General features: G+C 35.6%; 1 protein-coding gene across 3 annotated transcripts in view; it reads left to right on the plus strand.

Annotated features, from left to right (window-relative positions):
* The window catches only part of GPC5 (glypican 5), a 1358912-nt gene that overhangs the window by 474898 nt on the left and 868538 nt on the right, over window positions 1-15476 (plus strand). Inside the window, exon 7 of one of the 3 annotated variants that reach the window (XM_021065369.1) lies at window positions 10895-12009. The exons of the other annotated variants lie outside the window; for them this stretch is intronic. Within the exon in view, the coding sequence (XP_020921028.1) occupies window positions 10895-10948 (54 nt within the window). The 3' untranslated portion in view covers window positions 10949-12009. Of the gene's footprint in view, window positions 1-10894; window positions 12010-15476 lie in introns of those variants that run through there. 3 annotated transcript variants of the gene reach the window in all.

A 15476-nucleotide genomic window follows, 5' to 3' on the forward strand; every position in this document is an offset into this window, starting at 1 on the left:
CTTCAAAGACCTTGTGTTATTATTCCTTTATTGATCCAGCCTAGGTGCCCTAGTCTGTCATTCAAACTCTTGGCAAAATACTCAACTCCACTCTTCTGTTTGTTTCCACCTGCCAAACCTTCCATGGGTTTGTCTGGACTTAGGCAACTGTCTAGCTTCTCACCTAAACCTGAGCTGCTGGAGCGCCCTGAAGAAAATCAGGATGCCATGCAAATTGGAGCTGATAACAAATGTTTGGATTCCATGCCGTGTTCTCTCTCCATGTAAGGACACTAAGTGATTCCTTCCACTTCTCTGAGGCCAGTTTATCCACCTCCATGTGGACCTGGCTTTATGTGTTCACTGTTTTTGTCATCAACGTTCTTCTGTTCTGGGCTTTCTGTTGTTGTTGTTGGACATGTTAAAGTCTCTCTAAGCCCTGAATCTAGTCTTCCCTCAGCTCTTTAGTTCCCCTCAGTTTCTATTCTGTGTCTTCTCCTTCCCAGCCCAGCTGGTGAGTCATCTTGGTTATGTTGGTGTCTCTCAGGGTCACGTCCTTAGATGCTCTCTCTTCTCTGTCTGTTTGGCATTTCTGGACAACCACCTCCTCTCAGGTGCACCGAAAGCCTTACACATCAGTATTGGTGCCTCAGAAGCAAGAGCATAGCCTCAGTGGAATTCTCACCTTGGCCCAGATTTCAGTGGGTGAGGAGGGATCGCATTTTATCTAGGTTTCTGTCTAGTGTCCAGTGCCTGGCTTCACATGGGAACTTGCTATATCTTTCCTCAATCACTGGAATAAAGAAAATAAATAAATTTCAGTGTTAAAGCCAGAGAGTGGTATTCATCTGTAATTTGACTACAGATGTGGTTCACATGCATATTTTCTAGAACATCTTTTTGGTAAAGCAAGGCAAAATTAAATTCTTAATCTCACTTAGGAATGGTTTGACTTGTTCTTTCCTATGAGGATTGATTTAAGCAAGTACCTGACTTTAAAAAAAAAAAAAAAAAGCACTATTTCTACTCAATACTGTGACTATTCTAATATTTGGTCTCTACCTTTAATTTCAAAATAGACTTAGTTCTGATATACCCTGTCTTGCTACCTTTCTCATCCTAGTCATTTTGTCATTTAAACTGTTGCAAACAGCCCATCAGGTCTGTAGCAAGAGAACAATGACACACAAAATGGAAATCTATACTTTGAACAGGTCCTATATCAACCCTTTCTGATTAATTCTCCCTTTCTTTTCAACGTCTAACTCATCCTGACTAAATCAATCAAAAAGCTATTACTTTCAAACTTGGAAGTGTTGCTTGCAAAATCAATAAAAACACAGTTCATTTTTAATATGCAATATATTACAAAAATGAAAATTCCCATTTACTTGAGGTAGAAATTTCTGAAAAAAAATGTATGGTTGTTGGAAAACTTGTTGACTGAATATGAACATATATATGTATACATATTTATAATTCTTCATTACAGGCTTTATATTTCATTTTCCTTAAGATTTTCATCACTATTAACTTTTTGTATGTATATACAGGCATGTGTGACATTGTTTAAAAAACAGTGACTGCCTCATGGTGAATTTTTGCTTAGGTCTTAGGCATCTGAATGGTAGGCACTGAATGAACCGGCATATTATATAAAGCTCTAGCTGCAATGAGTACTTCTACACTAAAAAATTACTTGTGCCATCCAAAGATATCTCTAGCAAAAATTGTGTTACATTCTTAATAGGGACATTAAAAACAGCTAATTGCATAATTGATTAATTTCCATATTATTTATTAATAGGGAATTATAGAATCTATGGCTTCTATTTTAGAAGAATTAATTGGATTGTACATCTGTATTCAAGAATGTGTATTTTCTGATATTTTTCAATCACCTTTCACCTGTCCATCTATAATAATTATGCATGTTTGTAATGTTGAACTAGAGACCATGATTACTGTGAATTTACGTGTAAGATTCTTTTGTTCTCTGATTTATTTCACTTGAAAATGTGCAATCTGAGATTACATCCTCATATATAAAGCTTGGTGCTTGCTTAACAGAATGTTTTAATATCAGATTATGTTTGCAAAATGAGTGTTATGTAACATGTTATTATTTTGTTATTTATTACATTTATTATTGTGTCACTACAGCCTTTTTTACTGACGTCCATGAACTTTCTGTATTCTTTCTTTGAATATGATCAAATGGTCATGGAAGAAAAGTTTCTAGACCATCAAAAGTTGACAGTGTTCAATGTTATGTGTGTGCTTAGTCTAAGAATTGAGTTTGGTATGTGGGTGATGGATGAAGTTTTACTGAGTGATGGATAACTGCTCATTCTGTTAATGGCGTTTCATCTATCAACTACTTCTGATACGGTTGATCACAAGATGTTGCTGACTCAAATTTTGTGGATTAACTGAGGTGAAAGTGATACCTGTTTGAAGTTTCACTAATATAAAATTTCTCCTCTTGGGAGTAGGATGGATTATATTATCTGTCAAGATGCTTTTCCATGTAAGTTCTTTACTGTCAACTTTCTTGTTCTCTCAACCATATCTCTTCTGTATTAGCTGAAATAGAGCCTTATATTGTTAAATGATTTTTCCATGTCATGGAAAATTTATGTCTCTAAATCTGCATTCCTTCTTCCCAGTTATAAGTGGGAAATTGATTTTTTCCTTTTTTTAAGAAAATGAGGTAAATTTCTGTTCTTCTATGGCAGGGTAAGCTCTCACAGCCCCTTCTTCACATTGATTTCAACTGAAAACTTCAAAGGCTACAATAAACAGCTAATTGAGGTCTTTGAAAAGTAAGCAAAAGGAGGAGGATTATGAAATATAGTCAAAATTTAAAGAGGCAACATTTACTGGTACAAATTTCCTGTTGTTTTGCCCTCTCTCTGTCTCTCAAAAAATAAAATAAAATAAAATAAAATAAAATAAAACAAAATAAAATAAAATAAAATCAACAACAAAATATTCCAGGAAAATAGATATCATGAGAGAAACAGCAAAACTAGCAAGGAACAGAGTTAGAACCAGACGTTAGAATTATCAGAAAAAGGATATTAAAGAAGAGATTTTTAAATATCTTACCCAAATTTTAGCAAATAATAAAAAATTAAGCAAGGAAAAATGGTGGAAAAATAGACTGATATTTCATTTCTTTGCATCTGCCTTGTTTGTATTTATTAACTCTTGTAAGAGACATTTTTAGATCTCTTTAGTTTATATCATAAAATTGAGTATTGAATTCTAATATTATGAACATTTTTAAAATGATAGTTTATTTTGTTGACAGCACAGATTTTTTTTTAGTCATTATTCACACAATTTTACCTGTCTTTAAAATCCCCCCGTTTCTTTACACATTATCTAATGGCTCCAAGCTGAATGGCAATAAAATTAGACTAAGTGCTATTTCTAATTTCTCTACTCCTCTTGTGCTATTCAATTTTGTAATTGGGCATTTATTAATATTTTCCTTGTACAAATTAATATGTTTATATTATTATGGGTGAATTTTGAGCTTTGCAAATATTCCATTACTCTCAGCTGTGCCATATGAGGCAATAAGGGAGTTAATTCTGCTTCCTATGTCTTGTGATCACTCTCTCCTCTTAATTTTTATGGTTGAATCATTTACACATTGTCAACACTGTCAGTACAATATGTTTTCACATTTTCCACACCATTTTCCCCTTAAATCTACAGACGAATGCATTTGATGCTCACTCCTAGACTTAACGATAGTCATTCTCCTAATTGGCACTAGGTTGACTGAAGTTTGTCCTCTAGTAAATTTCTTAAGATGTTACTGTAAGCAGTGTTCCTTGAATTTATTGGTGCTCTTAACTGTAGATTTTATAGTTTATGAATATCTTGGGAGGATAAAGATAAAGCCATTGACTTCTTTCTCTTCTTGATTGACTTGCAGATATTGCCTCCTATCTTCTGGTGTCAACTTGTTGCTATGGAAAGCTCTGATGCTCTACTGGTTTTCATTTCTTAGGAACTTTTGTCTTTTTAAATTACTATTATTATTATTGGAGTATAGTTGACTTACAAAGTTGTGTTAGTGTCAGGTGTACAGCAAAGTAAGTCATATATATATATATATTTCTCCATTCTTTTCATATTCTTTTTCCAAGAAAGTTATTATACAATATTTCCTTGTTGATATACAGTTGGTCCTCTTTACTTATCTATTTTATATATATAGTAGTGTGTACATGTTAATCCCAGCCTCCTAAATAAATTGTTGAAGGAAATTAAAAATGACACAAACAAATGGAAAGTTATACCATATTCTTATATTGGAATAATCAATATAGTCAAAATGACTATACTACCCAAGGCAATCTACAGATTCAGTGTGATCCTTATTAAATTAACAATGACATTTTTCACAGACCTAGAATAAAAATTTTTTAAATATTTATGGAAACAAAAAAGACCCTGAATAGCCAAAGCAATCTTGAGAAAGAAAAGCAGAGCTGGAGGAATCAGGCTCCCTAACTTCAAACTACATTACGAAGCTGCAGTCATCAAAACACTATGGCATTGGCACAAACACAGACTTAGAGATGAGTGGAACAGGATGGAAAACCCAGAAATAAATCCACACACATAGATCAATTAATCTACGATAAAGAAAGCAAGAATATACAATGGAGAGAAGAAAGTCTTTTCAATAGTAGTGTGGGGAAAACTGGACAACTATATGTAAAAGAATGAAAGTAGAACACTCTAACACCATATACAAAAATAAACTCAAAATAGATTAAAGACCTAAACAAAGGCTGGATATTATAAAACTCTTACAGGAAAGCATAGGAGGACACTCCAACATAAATCACAGGAACATTTGTCTTGACCTTTGTACTTATCCTTCCAAATAATGCTTTGCTAACCATTAAAGTTCAATTATTACATAAGAATTTCTCTTGGAGTTGAGCATTCTGATAATATAAATAATATGATATTTATATAATAACAAACAATAATATTTATAAGATAATAACATCAATAATGTACTGTAAATATATATACAATGTAAATTTATTAATATTCTGATAGTGTAAATAGTATAATATGTTATTATTATAGGAGTTCCCGTTGTGGCACAGTAGAAGCAAATCCAACTAGGAACCGTGAGGTTGCAGGCTCAATCCCTGGCCTTGTTCAGTGGGTTAAGGATCCAGCATTGCAGTGAGCTGTGGTGTAGTTCACAGATGCGGCTCAGACCTGGTGTTGCTGTGATTCTGGTGTAGGCCAGCAGCAATAGCTCTGATTTGTCCTCTAGCCTGGGAATCTCCATATGCCACGGGTGTGGCCCTAAAAAGACAAAACAAATGTAATTATTATATAGTGTAATAATTTAAATATATACATTACAAAGATATATGCCTATATGGTTTACCTTGTCCTAAAATAGACTCTAAGTGTATATATACATAAAAATATACAAAATATATAATATATATAAAATTCTAAGTGTATATATATATAAAATCCTAAGTATATTGTATATATAAAATTATAAGTGTATATATAACATATATAAAATATATAAAATTCTGCTTTATCTTCTATATTTCTGTTTCTTTGGAGAGAGGAGAGATTTTATTTTGTTTTCTTCCCTCATTTCTACTCTTCATGACTCTAGCTTTTTTGCAGTCCAATATTCCTTATTTTCTTTGTATTAGTCTTTTCAAAATGATTTCAACTTTTAATCCTGTTTCTTTCATGAATCTCTGACCATCTCTTCCCCGAGATATTGCATTTCATCTCATTGTCTCTTTATAAGTTTAAGTTGATAAAATTTATGTTGGCATGTGCAAATGTTCATTACATTTTTTTTTCTGTTTTAGTAAGTGTTTCTTTTTTCTTTTCTTTTTTCTTTTTGCCATTTCTAGGGCCCACTCCTATGGCATATGAAGGTTCCCACGCTAGGGTCTAATCAGAGCTGTAGCCACTGGCCTACGCCAGAGCCACAGCAACGCAGGATCTGAGTTGCGTCTGCGACCTACACCACAGCTCATGGCAACTCCGGATCGTTAACCCACTGAGCAAGGCCAGGGATCGAACCCACAACCTCATGGTTCCTAGTCAATCCCTGGCCTTGTTCAGTGGGTTAAGGATCCAGCATTTGTTAACCACTTCGCCAGAACGGGAACTCCTAGAAAGTGTTTCTTGATGTGTTCCTTCATCTTTATTCTTTGATTTTCTTTCTTTTCTTTTTTCTTTTTTTTTTTTTGGCTGCACTCATGGCATATGGAATTTCCTGGCCAGAGATCAAATTGAGCCACATTTGTAACCTACAACACAACTGTGGCAATGCCAGATCCTAAACCCACTATAAGCAGGCTGGGGATCAAACCTGCACTGCTGGAGAGACAATGCCAGAGCCTTAACCACTGTGCCACAGTGAGAACTTTCTCATCTTTGTTCTTATAGTTTCTTTCATGGATGATAAGTAAATTCCTTTAGTGTTTTTCCTATGGGAATGTTGAACTTTCTTGACTAGCTAACAGCAGGAGTTTAGGTTGGAAGTGGGAAAGATGTTATAGAATTTTGCAAGCATCACAGTTCAAGGGCCCTCTCATCATTTGCTCTAATGATAAACTATTGCCTCTTGGTTTGAGATGCTGTAGATCCACTACTCCTCTGATTCCCAGAACCCAAACTGTCTTGGGACACTTTCCATCTGCAGGCTTATCCTCTTCTGTTTCCCACTGCCCTGCTGCAAGTGATGCATCTCTTGCCTTCCAGAATGATCCATTCAGTGTTAGAAGCTATATTTTGTAGGTGTTTTCTGAGGTTTTCCCTCTCTGGGTCCCAGTGAGCCTTTGGTTTGGTATTCTCTCTCCTCTTCCCTGAGGACTCTATCTGGTTAGCTCTTAACTCTGCTTCTGAATTTCTGACTCTGGCTGGGTTCATATACTTGCATGTGGATTTCTTGTGATCTACCACCATCAACTGCCCCCACCATCTCAATTCTTTCTTCTATCGAAGCCTGACTTCCCCTGAGTATTTCTTAGTTCAATACTGTTTGTGACAGCACATTACATGATTTGGAGTTAGAGCGTCTTTCTTTGTTTCATGCTCTTGCTGAAAATTAAGTTTATAGTTTTTACTTATTTATTTTTCCTTTTATTTCTAGGAGAAGTAAGATGACTAAACTGCTATTGTGGAAATGTACAAATCTTTAAATAATAGAAATGTGATATTTAAACTCACTGGTACTCTACATGCTTCTACATCTACCACTTTTCAGAGAATTTAGCTTATCTGTTTTAGGTTTTGCTCTTTAACATCATTATATAGGAAATTATTTAAAAATCACGAAAATTCAGAAAAAGAATTTCAAAAGATAATAAATTAAAAATAACTTACATTCGTTTACAAGGAAGTATAAAGTTGAGTATCTTCAGAATATCTTTTTTTTTTTTTTTTGGTCCTCATTTCTGAGTACTTCCCCATATTATAAACTTGACTTCATTACCTGCATAAGGGCAATAGTATCCTGAGGTTATATGCTACTTCGAAACCTCGGTAAATCTAGTAAATGGACAGCAGATGTCACTGTTGCATGCAGAGAGCCATCCTGCTAATCCTACCCCCTCTCCTTTGAAAGTGCCTTTCCAGGGTCCAAATCCTGGGGTTTACTGATAAAGAGCAATAAATAAGTAAATAAATAAATAAATAATAAAGTTGAAGGCAGAACCCCGAGTCAGTTTCATAACTTGACCCTGCACCTGAGGGCATGGGAGGTAAGCCAGCTTTGCCATTAACTGAACTTTTTAATATGAAATGAAAGCATACTTTTTCAGAGTTTACTCAGTGGTGGAAAATGACTTCTGATAGAAGAATTCTGAGTCCTTGTGTCTTACTTTGTGCAATTGTTTCACCCCTTTTTTTTCAACATACGCCTGTGGGTTTGACTCTCACAGCACCCCATCTGTTCACATTGTGCCTTTAAAACGGGTGTAACATTGGGAAGCATGACACACAGCAGAGCCATTTAGTATTAAGATGTAGAATTGAGCACCGTCAGAACGCTTTATTTTAGTATATCCATCTCCTAAAATTCACCTCCTAATAGCTTTTCCAGCACATCATTATATTTTGCAGGTGCCTGTATTTCCATCCTTATTCTCACTGAGGATTTACATCTAGAGACTTTTATTTTTCACATAGCTTTCATTCTTTGTAAGAATAAAGAAAATGACAGCATTTCCTCAATGTTTCCTAAGACATTTAGGTTCTTACTTGTCTCTGTTGTCTTGCTCTGTCTACCAGCGACTTTTTGACTTATTTCTAACTTTCTGGCTCAGAAATTCTTCTGGGTTACAGTTTATGTGCACCTAGTATGCTGTTTATTACTAATTAATTCAGTTCAACTTTGGTTTTTAATTTTCAACTTCATAATTTATCCCTTCTCCACTACTTTAATTTTGTTTCACAATCCTTTTATAGAAGAGACACCAATCAAAGTAGCGTGACATTTTAATCTTAATTTTATCAGCTCTTAGTTGGCAAGCTTATATAATTCTTGCTGCCTAATGTGGCAGTATAGTGGTTGAGAGAGTGACTGAGAAAAAGTGACATATATGACATATTCTGTTTGGGGGGAAGATTGCAGTTATAGTTATTGAATGGATTTCTGTCACTACTTGTTTTGATCCCAGTTCTTAACATTTAAATTTTGCTACTTGGAAATAGAATACATAAGGGTAGAGCCTTCCCCTACCCCCAGCACTGAGCACAATACTTGGCCAAGGTAGAACCTCAATAGCTGTTGAATTAATGAAAGACTCATTGAGGCAATGTTAAATACTTAATGGGGAAGCTTATTCCTGACATTACTACTTGTGATTAATAATATGAAACTCACAAGGCTAGAAGAAAATGATATTGATTGAGATATTAGAATCAAAAATTATCCATTCATTCATTAAAGGGATTTCTATTGAGCACCTACTATGTGCTAGGCATTATTCAGAGTCAGGTACACATTGAGTCCCTGTCTTGTAAAACTCACAATCTAACTTGGGAAAGCATTTGGTGAATTTTTTATGATTTTTGAGGGGTTTTTTTAAAATATAAAAACAACTGAAATATTTCTCCTCAAAGACCACTTTTTAAAATTAAAAATACCTCCAAAATTCATGAAATGTATCTTAGGAGACAAAGTCAATATCATTTCAATAAGATAATCATTTGTTCAACTTCACAGTTTCTCTGGTGATTAGGTTTTGGCAAACATGATGTGATGAGTGTTATGCTTAAATCCATATTGTAGCAGACTGGGTGACAATGGAGTTCTAATCTGTGTTTAATTTAAACAGCAGCATCTGAAATGCTGCAAAGTCAGTGAATTCTCCGTGCAATGGCACAAATGTAATTTTCGCATGTCTTGTTAGTATACATGTCAGTTATGTTTTGGCTTTTCCTTTTCCTGCAGTTATTACCATCTAAGAGAGACATATGGTATGTCAATGGTGCATCTTATTAAGGTGTTTGAGGAGGAAATATTAAGAATGTGTACCAGATGGTATTTAGCTCCATAAGAACACACATGATTACTGGATAGCTGCTACTGTCTTTTCTCCTCAATAGTCATATAAAACTCAGAGTACTTGTGGAAACAACATTTTAAAAATACCTATGTATTGTCTTTGAAGCAACTCTGTGTATGTTTCAGCACATTTGTTTGGTGTTAACTGACTACATGATTTCCAACTGTAAAACTACCCCTGTCGGGTAGAAGGAAGGGCATAGCTCCATGTGCATCCAGAATTTTCATTTAAAAATTTAACCCCGATGCACTTTAAATTTAATGTGGGCCCCCATTCATGTATATGTACATAATCAGTCATGAATATTACAGATATTTTACTGTTACTATAAAGATAGTGAATCCATAACTATAAAAATCAACAGTAAAGGAAGAAAAAAGGAATGCAAAAAATCTAAAATATAAAATCAACTTCAAATAATTATATGCAGGAAAGCCTGGTAAATGAGTTATTAAAAAACAAAAAGAAAAGAATATGGGATATACTTTGTAGTTTAGGAAAGAGCTTCATATAAAGCAAACAACCTGAAAAATATAATAAGGATGGTAGCCTGCCATAGCATGTGCTAGGAGAAATTAACATGGAAAAAATCAGTAATACCCCCATTATGTGATGGTAGCCAGCCAAAGAATAATAGAAAGCAAGTAAAATGTTTAGCCTAACCACTTAAGCTGCTAGATTAGATTTGTGAAAATGGGAAAGCCAAGTGCCTTGAGGCAAAGTGCAGGTATAAAAACAACAAATCAGAGGTCAACTGAATGATATTTCTAATGTAAAACAAATGTAATTGCATTGTTGGTGGTGTATGTTCTTTTTTTGTAGTTCTTTTTGCATGATTCTATGATAAACATGTGCATTCTTTGCTTGTACCAGGTTCTCAAGTCATCATCAATCTTTCAGTTTGCCTTCAGATAACAGGAACCCTTGGTTCACCCTTTGGAGATCTCAAATCTCCTAGTGTGGAGTGAGCTGGGGATCAGCCTTGGTTTAAATCACATGCTGAGATTGAGTCATGACAACTGAAGACATACAGATGCTTAATCTGTAAGCATTAGCATGAATAGCCTATCTAGAGAGAAATTTAAAGAAAAAAAAAATGATCCCAACAGGTTCAGATTTGGGCTCCATTAATTTCACTGAAGTTGGGATCAGCTGATTCTGTAACTTTTTGTGGAAACTCTCTTGTGTGATTGGCCACCACAACTTTCATACTCAAAACCTTATTTCCCCCTACACCAGTAACAGAAGTTTTCTCTCATTACTAAAACCAACTTTTTTTTTCATGGATTAATGTCTCCACCCTGCTGTTCTTTCAGCCAGGAATGAAATTCTCAGCTTTATTTGCTCCAGCTAATGCAACTCCAGCTTGAGTTTCAGTTTCCAAACCAAATGACCCACCTCCAAAGAGCAGTTTGCAAATTCCAAAGAAAACACTTGTGGTTCCATCGTCTGGTCTATCAGAGAACTTGATTCATACTCAGAGTATGAGTAAGTGATTCCATTTTTCCAAATTACTCAATTGTGTGACCTTGAACAAGTCACTAACATCTTTGAGCCTCATTTTTCTCTACCACAAAATTAGAATATGAATATGAAACTCACAGGGCTTTATAAGGGTAAAATGAAATGATGTTTGTTAAGTATCTTTTATAGTATCTGCATCCATAAGATGCTGGGCCCTCTATGTTTTATAGTACGGATGCTAATGAATATTTTTGATACTTGCTATAGGCCAAACATTCCTCTAAGTGAACTTTATGTGCAATAACTCATTTAATGGTTACTCTTTTTATCTCTATTTTTACAATGTGCACTGAAGCACAGAGCGACTTTAAAATTTGCCCAAGGTCGCCATATTGGAAAATAGTGCAGACAGAATTTGACCCCAGGGATGTGGTTCCAAGGCCACAGTCCCACTGCTGACTCCTTCTGCTCCTACTATTATGTCTTGTCTCCCTCTGCTTTAGTGCTTATCACATGCTTTATATTTTATTAATTTATGTGCATGGCCCTACACCAAGTTTAAGAGCTTCTTAAGGATAATTTATTTACCTTTTCGGGCCATCTAGCATGCCAGGCCCAGACTTAAAACTCATTATATATTTGCTGGAAAATGAATTAACAAAGCCCAATAAACATGCAAAAATTTTAGGAATTATAAATGACCTAGGGAATCCTTTTTTTACAAGTCTGTACTGGTCTCTACCACTCTATAAATATGTTTTATAATGTGAATATATACATTTCAAGAATTGCTAAAATTGACAAACTGTGTATACATATATATGTAAATGTATAAATGTAAAGGTATGTTTAGAGAAAGAAAGACTTATTCTGTCTTTTCATTGAGAATTCTAAATAGAAAATACCAACAATTAATCTTCACTGTTTTTTTTGTTCTGTTTTGTTTTGTTTTTTGTCTTTTTAGGGCCACACCTACGGCATGTGGAGGTTCCCAGGCTAGGGGTCTCATCCGAGCTGTAGCTGCTGGTCTAGGCCACTGCCACAGCAATGCAGATCCAAGCCGCGTCTGCGACCAACACCACAGTTCATGGCAACACTGGATCCTCAGGATCCTTAACCCACTGATCGAGGTCAGGGTGGAACCCGCAACCTCATGGTTCCTGGTCAGACTCATTTCTGCTGTGCCACGACGGGAACTCCAATCTTTACTGTTAAAGCGTGTTCATGGTTTTATTCCCTTAAGCTCAGTCAGTTTACTTGGTTTTAGCATGACTGAAAGTTGTGTCAGAAGAAACAAATTTTCTTAAGAACTACATGGTGACATTTTTAAAGCATTAACGACAGACAAGCAGGGGATTCTTTCAAGTACTAATTTCTGCCGACTAACCACATGTTTACAACATTATGACTTTTTTTTGTACAAGGAGGCACATGGTTGACTATAGTAGTTTTAAGGCATAAAATTAGGGGGTGAATTCTAGGCTCCTTCTCTTATGGTTTTCAAATGCTGTGATGAGTTGCATTATTCCAATAAAAGAAAGAATTTTTCTTGTTGGTGTGGCGTATTCTCTAGCATATCCCCCAGAAAAGGAAAATATCAAAAATAGTTGTAATAGTGAAACATAATTAGTTTGGAGCTAAAAATATAATTTGCTCAATGACTTGTCTCATCAACTCAACATTTCTTTTGTCTGATTAGAAATCCATATAACATGTCGACTGCTTCTACCAAGGAAGATTTCTATATGAAATAGTTCCTTTATGAGACAGTGCTTGAAGATGAATACGGAAAAATTGTTTTGCTTCAGAAAGAGAGTGTTTCCTATTAAAAATTAGGACTAAATGAATTATATGATGTAAGTAATTTTCGGTATAACATAGGCAATTATGCAATTGAAAATAATAAATGCTTTTGAATGTCTACTCTATTGCATGTGTATACTAGATATTACTAATACAGGAATTAATCATACTATAGTATTACTTATTTTAATAGTAGCTGTCATTTCATGATCCATTATATTTGTTGAAAGTGGAATAGGAAAATGTGTTATGGAATACCCATAATCATATTCATAAATATCATAGAGCAGTGAGAAAAAAAATGTTGCTTTACACAGTACAAATGTATCTCAGACACATAATTTTGAGTCAAAGAAGTCAAACATGAAAAGGCATTATTTGTGGTTCAAAGCATCCAAAATTAAGGAGAGTGAGTATAGTGCTTAGGGAGTTAGTGATGAGAAGGGAGGCATGAAGCGGGCTTCTGATTTGCTGGTGATGTTCTATTTTTTGATCTGGTTGGAAGTGACTCAGATGTGTTCCTTTTGTGGAAATTCACTTAGCTGTAACTTTATTCTCTAAGTATACAAGTCAATCAAAGACAAGTAAAAGTAGTGAGTGAAGCAGAAAAGATAATCTTAGGAAACTATGGAAAATGTGATTGATATGATCAAATTCAGTTGAATATTAAATTTAGATGAGCATTAAGAAGTAGTTATGGGAATTCCCATTGTGGCTCAGCAGACAAACCCAACTAGTATCCATGAGGATATGAGTTCAATCCCTGGCCTTGCTCAGTGGGTTAAGGATCCGGTGTTGCTGTGGCTATGGTGTAGGCTGGTAACTGCAGCTCCGATTTGACCCGTAGCCTGGGAACTTACGTATGCTGCAGGTATGACTCTAAAAAGAAAACAAACAGACAAACAAACAAAAAATAGTTGTGAAATTTCATAATGAGAAAGTGAGAAAGTCATTGGTGCTTTTCATAAGAGCATTTTAATGTGGAATGGTGGAAGCTGAAATAGATGAAGTGGCAGTGTTAGGGAACACCTTCTTTTTGAAACTTTAGGATCTTCTTTGCAAGCCATTAAAAAATGTATTGGAGAGACCCTAGAGGTGTTTCCTCCTCCCTTCCTTCCTTCCTTCCTTCCTTCCTTCCTTTCTTTCTTTCTTTCTTTCTTTCTTTCTTTCTTTCTTTCTTTCTCTCTCTCTCTCTCTCTCTCTCTCTCTCTCTCTCTCTCTCTCTCTTTCTCTCTTTCTCTCTTTCTCTCTCTCTCTTTCTCTCTTTCTCTCGGGCTGCACCTGAGGCATATGGAAGTTCCCAGGCTAGGGGTCAAATTGGAGCTACAACTCCTGGCCTACACCACAGCCACAGCCACAAGACCTGAGCCGCATCTGTGACCTACACCACAGCTCATGGCAATGCCAGATCCTTAACCTACTGATCGAGGCCAGAGATCAAACCCATATCCTCATGGATACTAGTTGGGTTCGCTAACCACTGAACCAAGAAGGGAACTCCCTTTTTTTTTAAAATGCACTCTTCTTAATGCTAGCATTTTATTTAAATCTTTAGAGAAACAGATAACTTTCTCCTGATTTAAATACAATCACAACAAAAGGCTTTATTGCTATCTAGTATAGGCTGTGTGAGCTCTGGAGTAGATTGGCCTTTAAAAATAAAAGCTTTTGGAGTTTCTGTTGTGGCTCAGTGGTACGAACCTGACTAGTATCTATGAGGGCACAGTTTCCATCCCTGGCCTCACTCAGTGGATTAAGGATTCAGCACTGCCGTGAACTGTGGTGTAGGTTGCAGACATAGCTGGGATCCTGCATTGCTGTGGCTGTGGTATAGGCAGGCACCTACAGCTATGGCTCTGATTAGACCCCTAGCCTGAGAACTTCCATATGCCATGGGAGTGGCCCTAAAAAGACAAAATAAATAAATAAATAAATGCTTTTATACATTTTTTGGCATTTATTCAATAAACTTAATTACTAAATTTGAGGGAGGATTTTTATATAGTCTTAGTAGCAGTTTAATGTATCTTCTATTCTCACCCATGACTTCAAACATAGAGTTGAAAATTTCCGTGAGAACTCAGCCAGACCAAATAAAATGTGCTCTCTCAGTAGCTATAGCTATAGCCAATGCTTGATTGACATTTCTCATTGTGAAAAAAATAAGATGGGCTTTTGAATCACAATGGGAGCTGTCTATTAACCACTGGCTATGGCTATTGAAAGCAGGTTTAGGAATGATTCTACTGATAATGAAATCATTATATAGAGTAGAGATTATATAATGATGGCCTTTGAGCCAATTCCGCCCACTGATGAGTTTCATTTGACACATTTCTTCTTCTGCTTTTTTTTTTTTTTTTTTTTTTTTTTTGCTTTTTAGAGCCATACCTGTGGCATATAGAGGTGCCCAGGCTAGGGGTCAAATTGGAGCGGTATCCACAGCAACGCTGTTGTCCACAGCAGTGCTGGATCTGAGAAGTGTCTGTGACCTACACCACAACTCACAGCAATGCCGGATCCTTAAGCCACTGAGTGAGACCAGGGATCGAACCTGCATCCTCATGGATACTAGTCAGATTCATTTCCACTGCACCATGACAGGGAACTCCACATTTGCCACATTCTTTA

The sequence above is a fragment of the Sus scrofa genome, chromosome 11 (genome assembly GCF_000003025.6).
Source record: "Sus scrofa isolate TJ Tabasco breed Duroc chromosome 11, Sscrofa11.1, whole genome shotgun sequence".
NCBI classification, from domain to species: Eukaryota; Metazoa; Chordata; class Mammalia; order Artiodactyla; family Suidae; genus Sus; species Sus scrofa.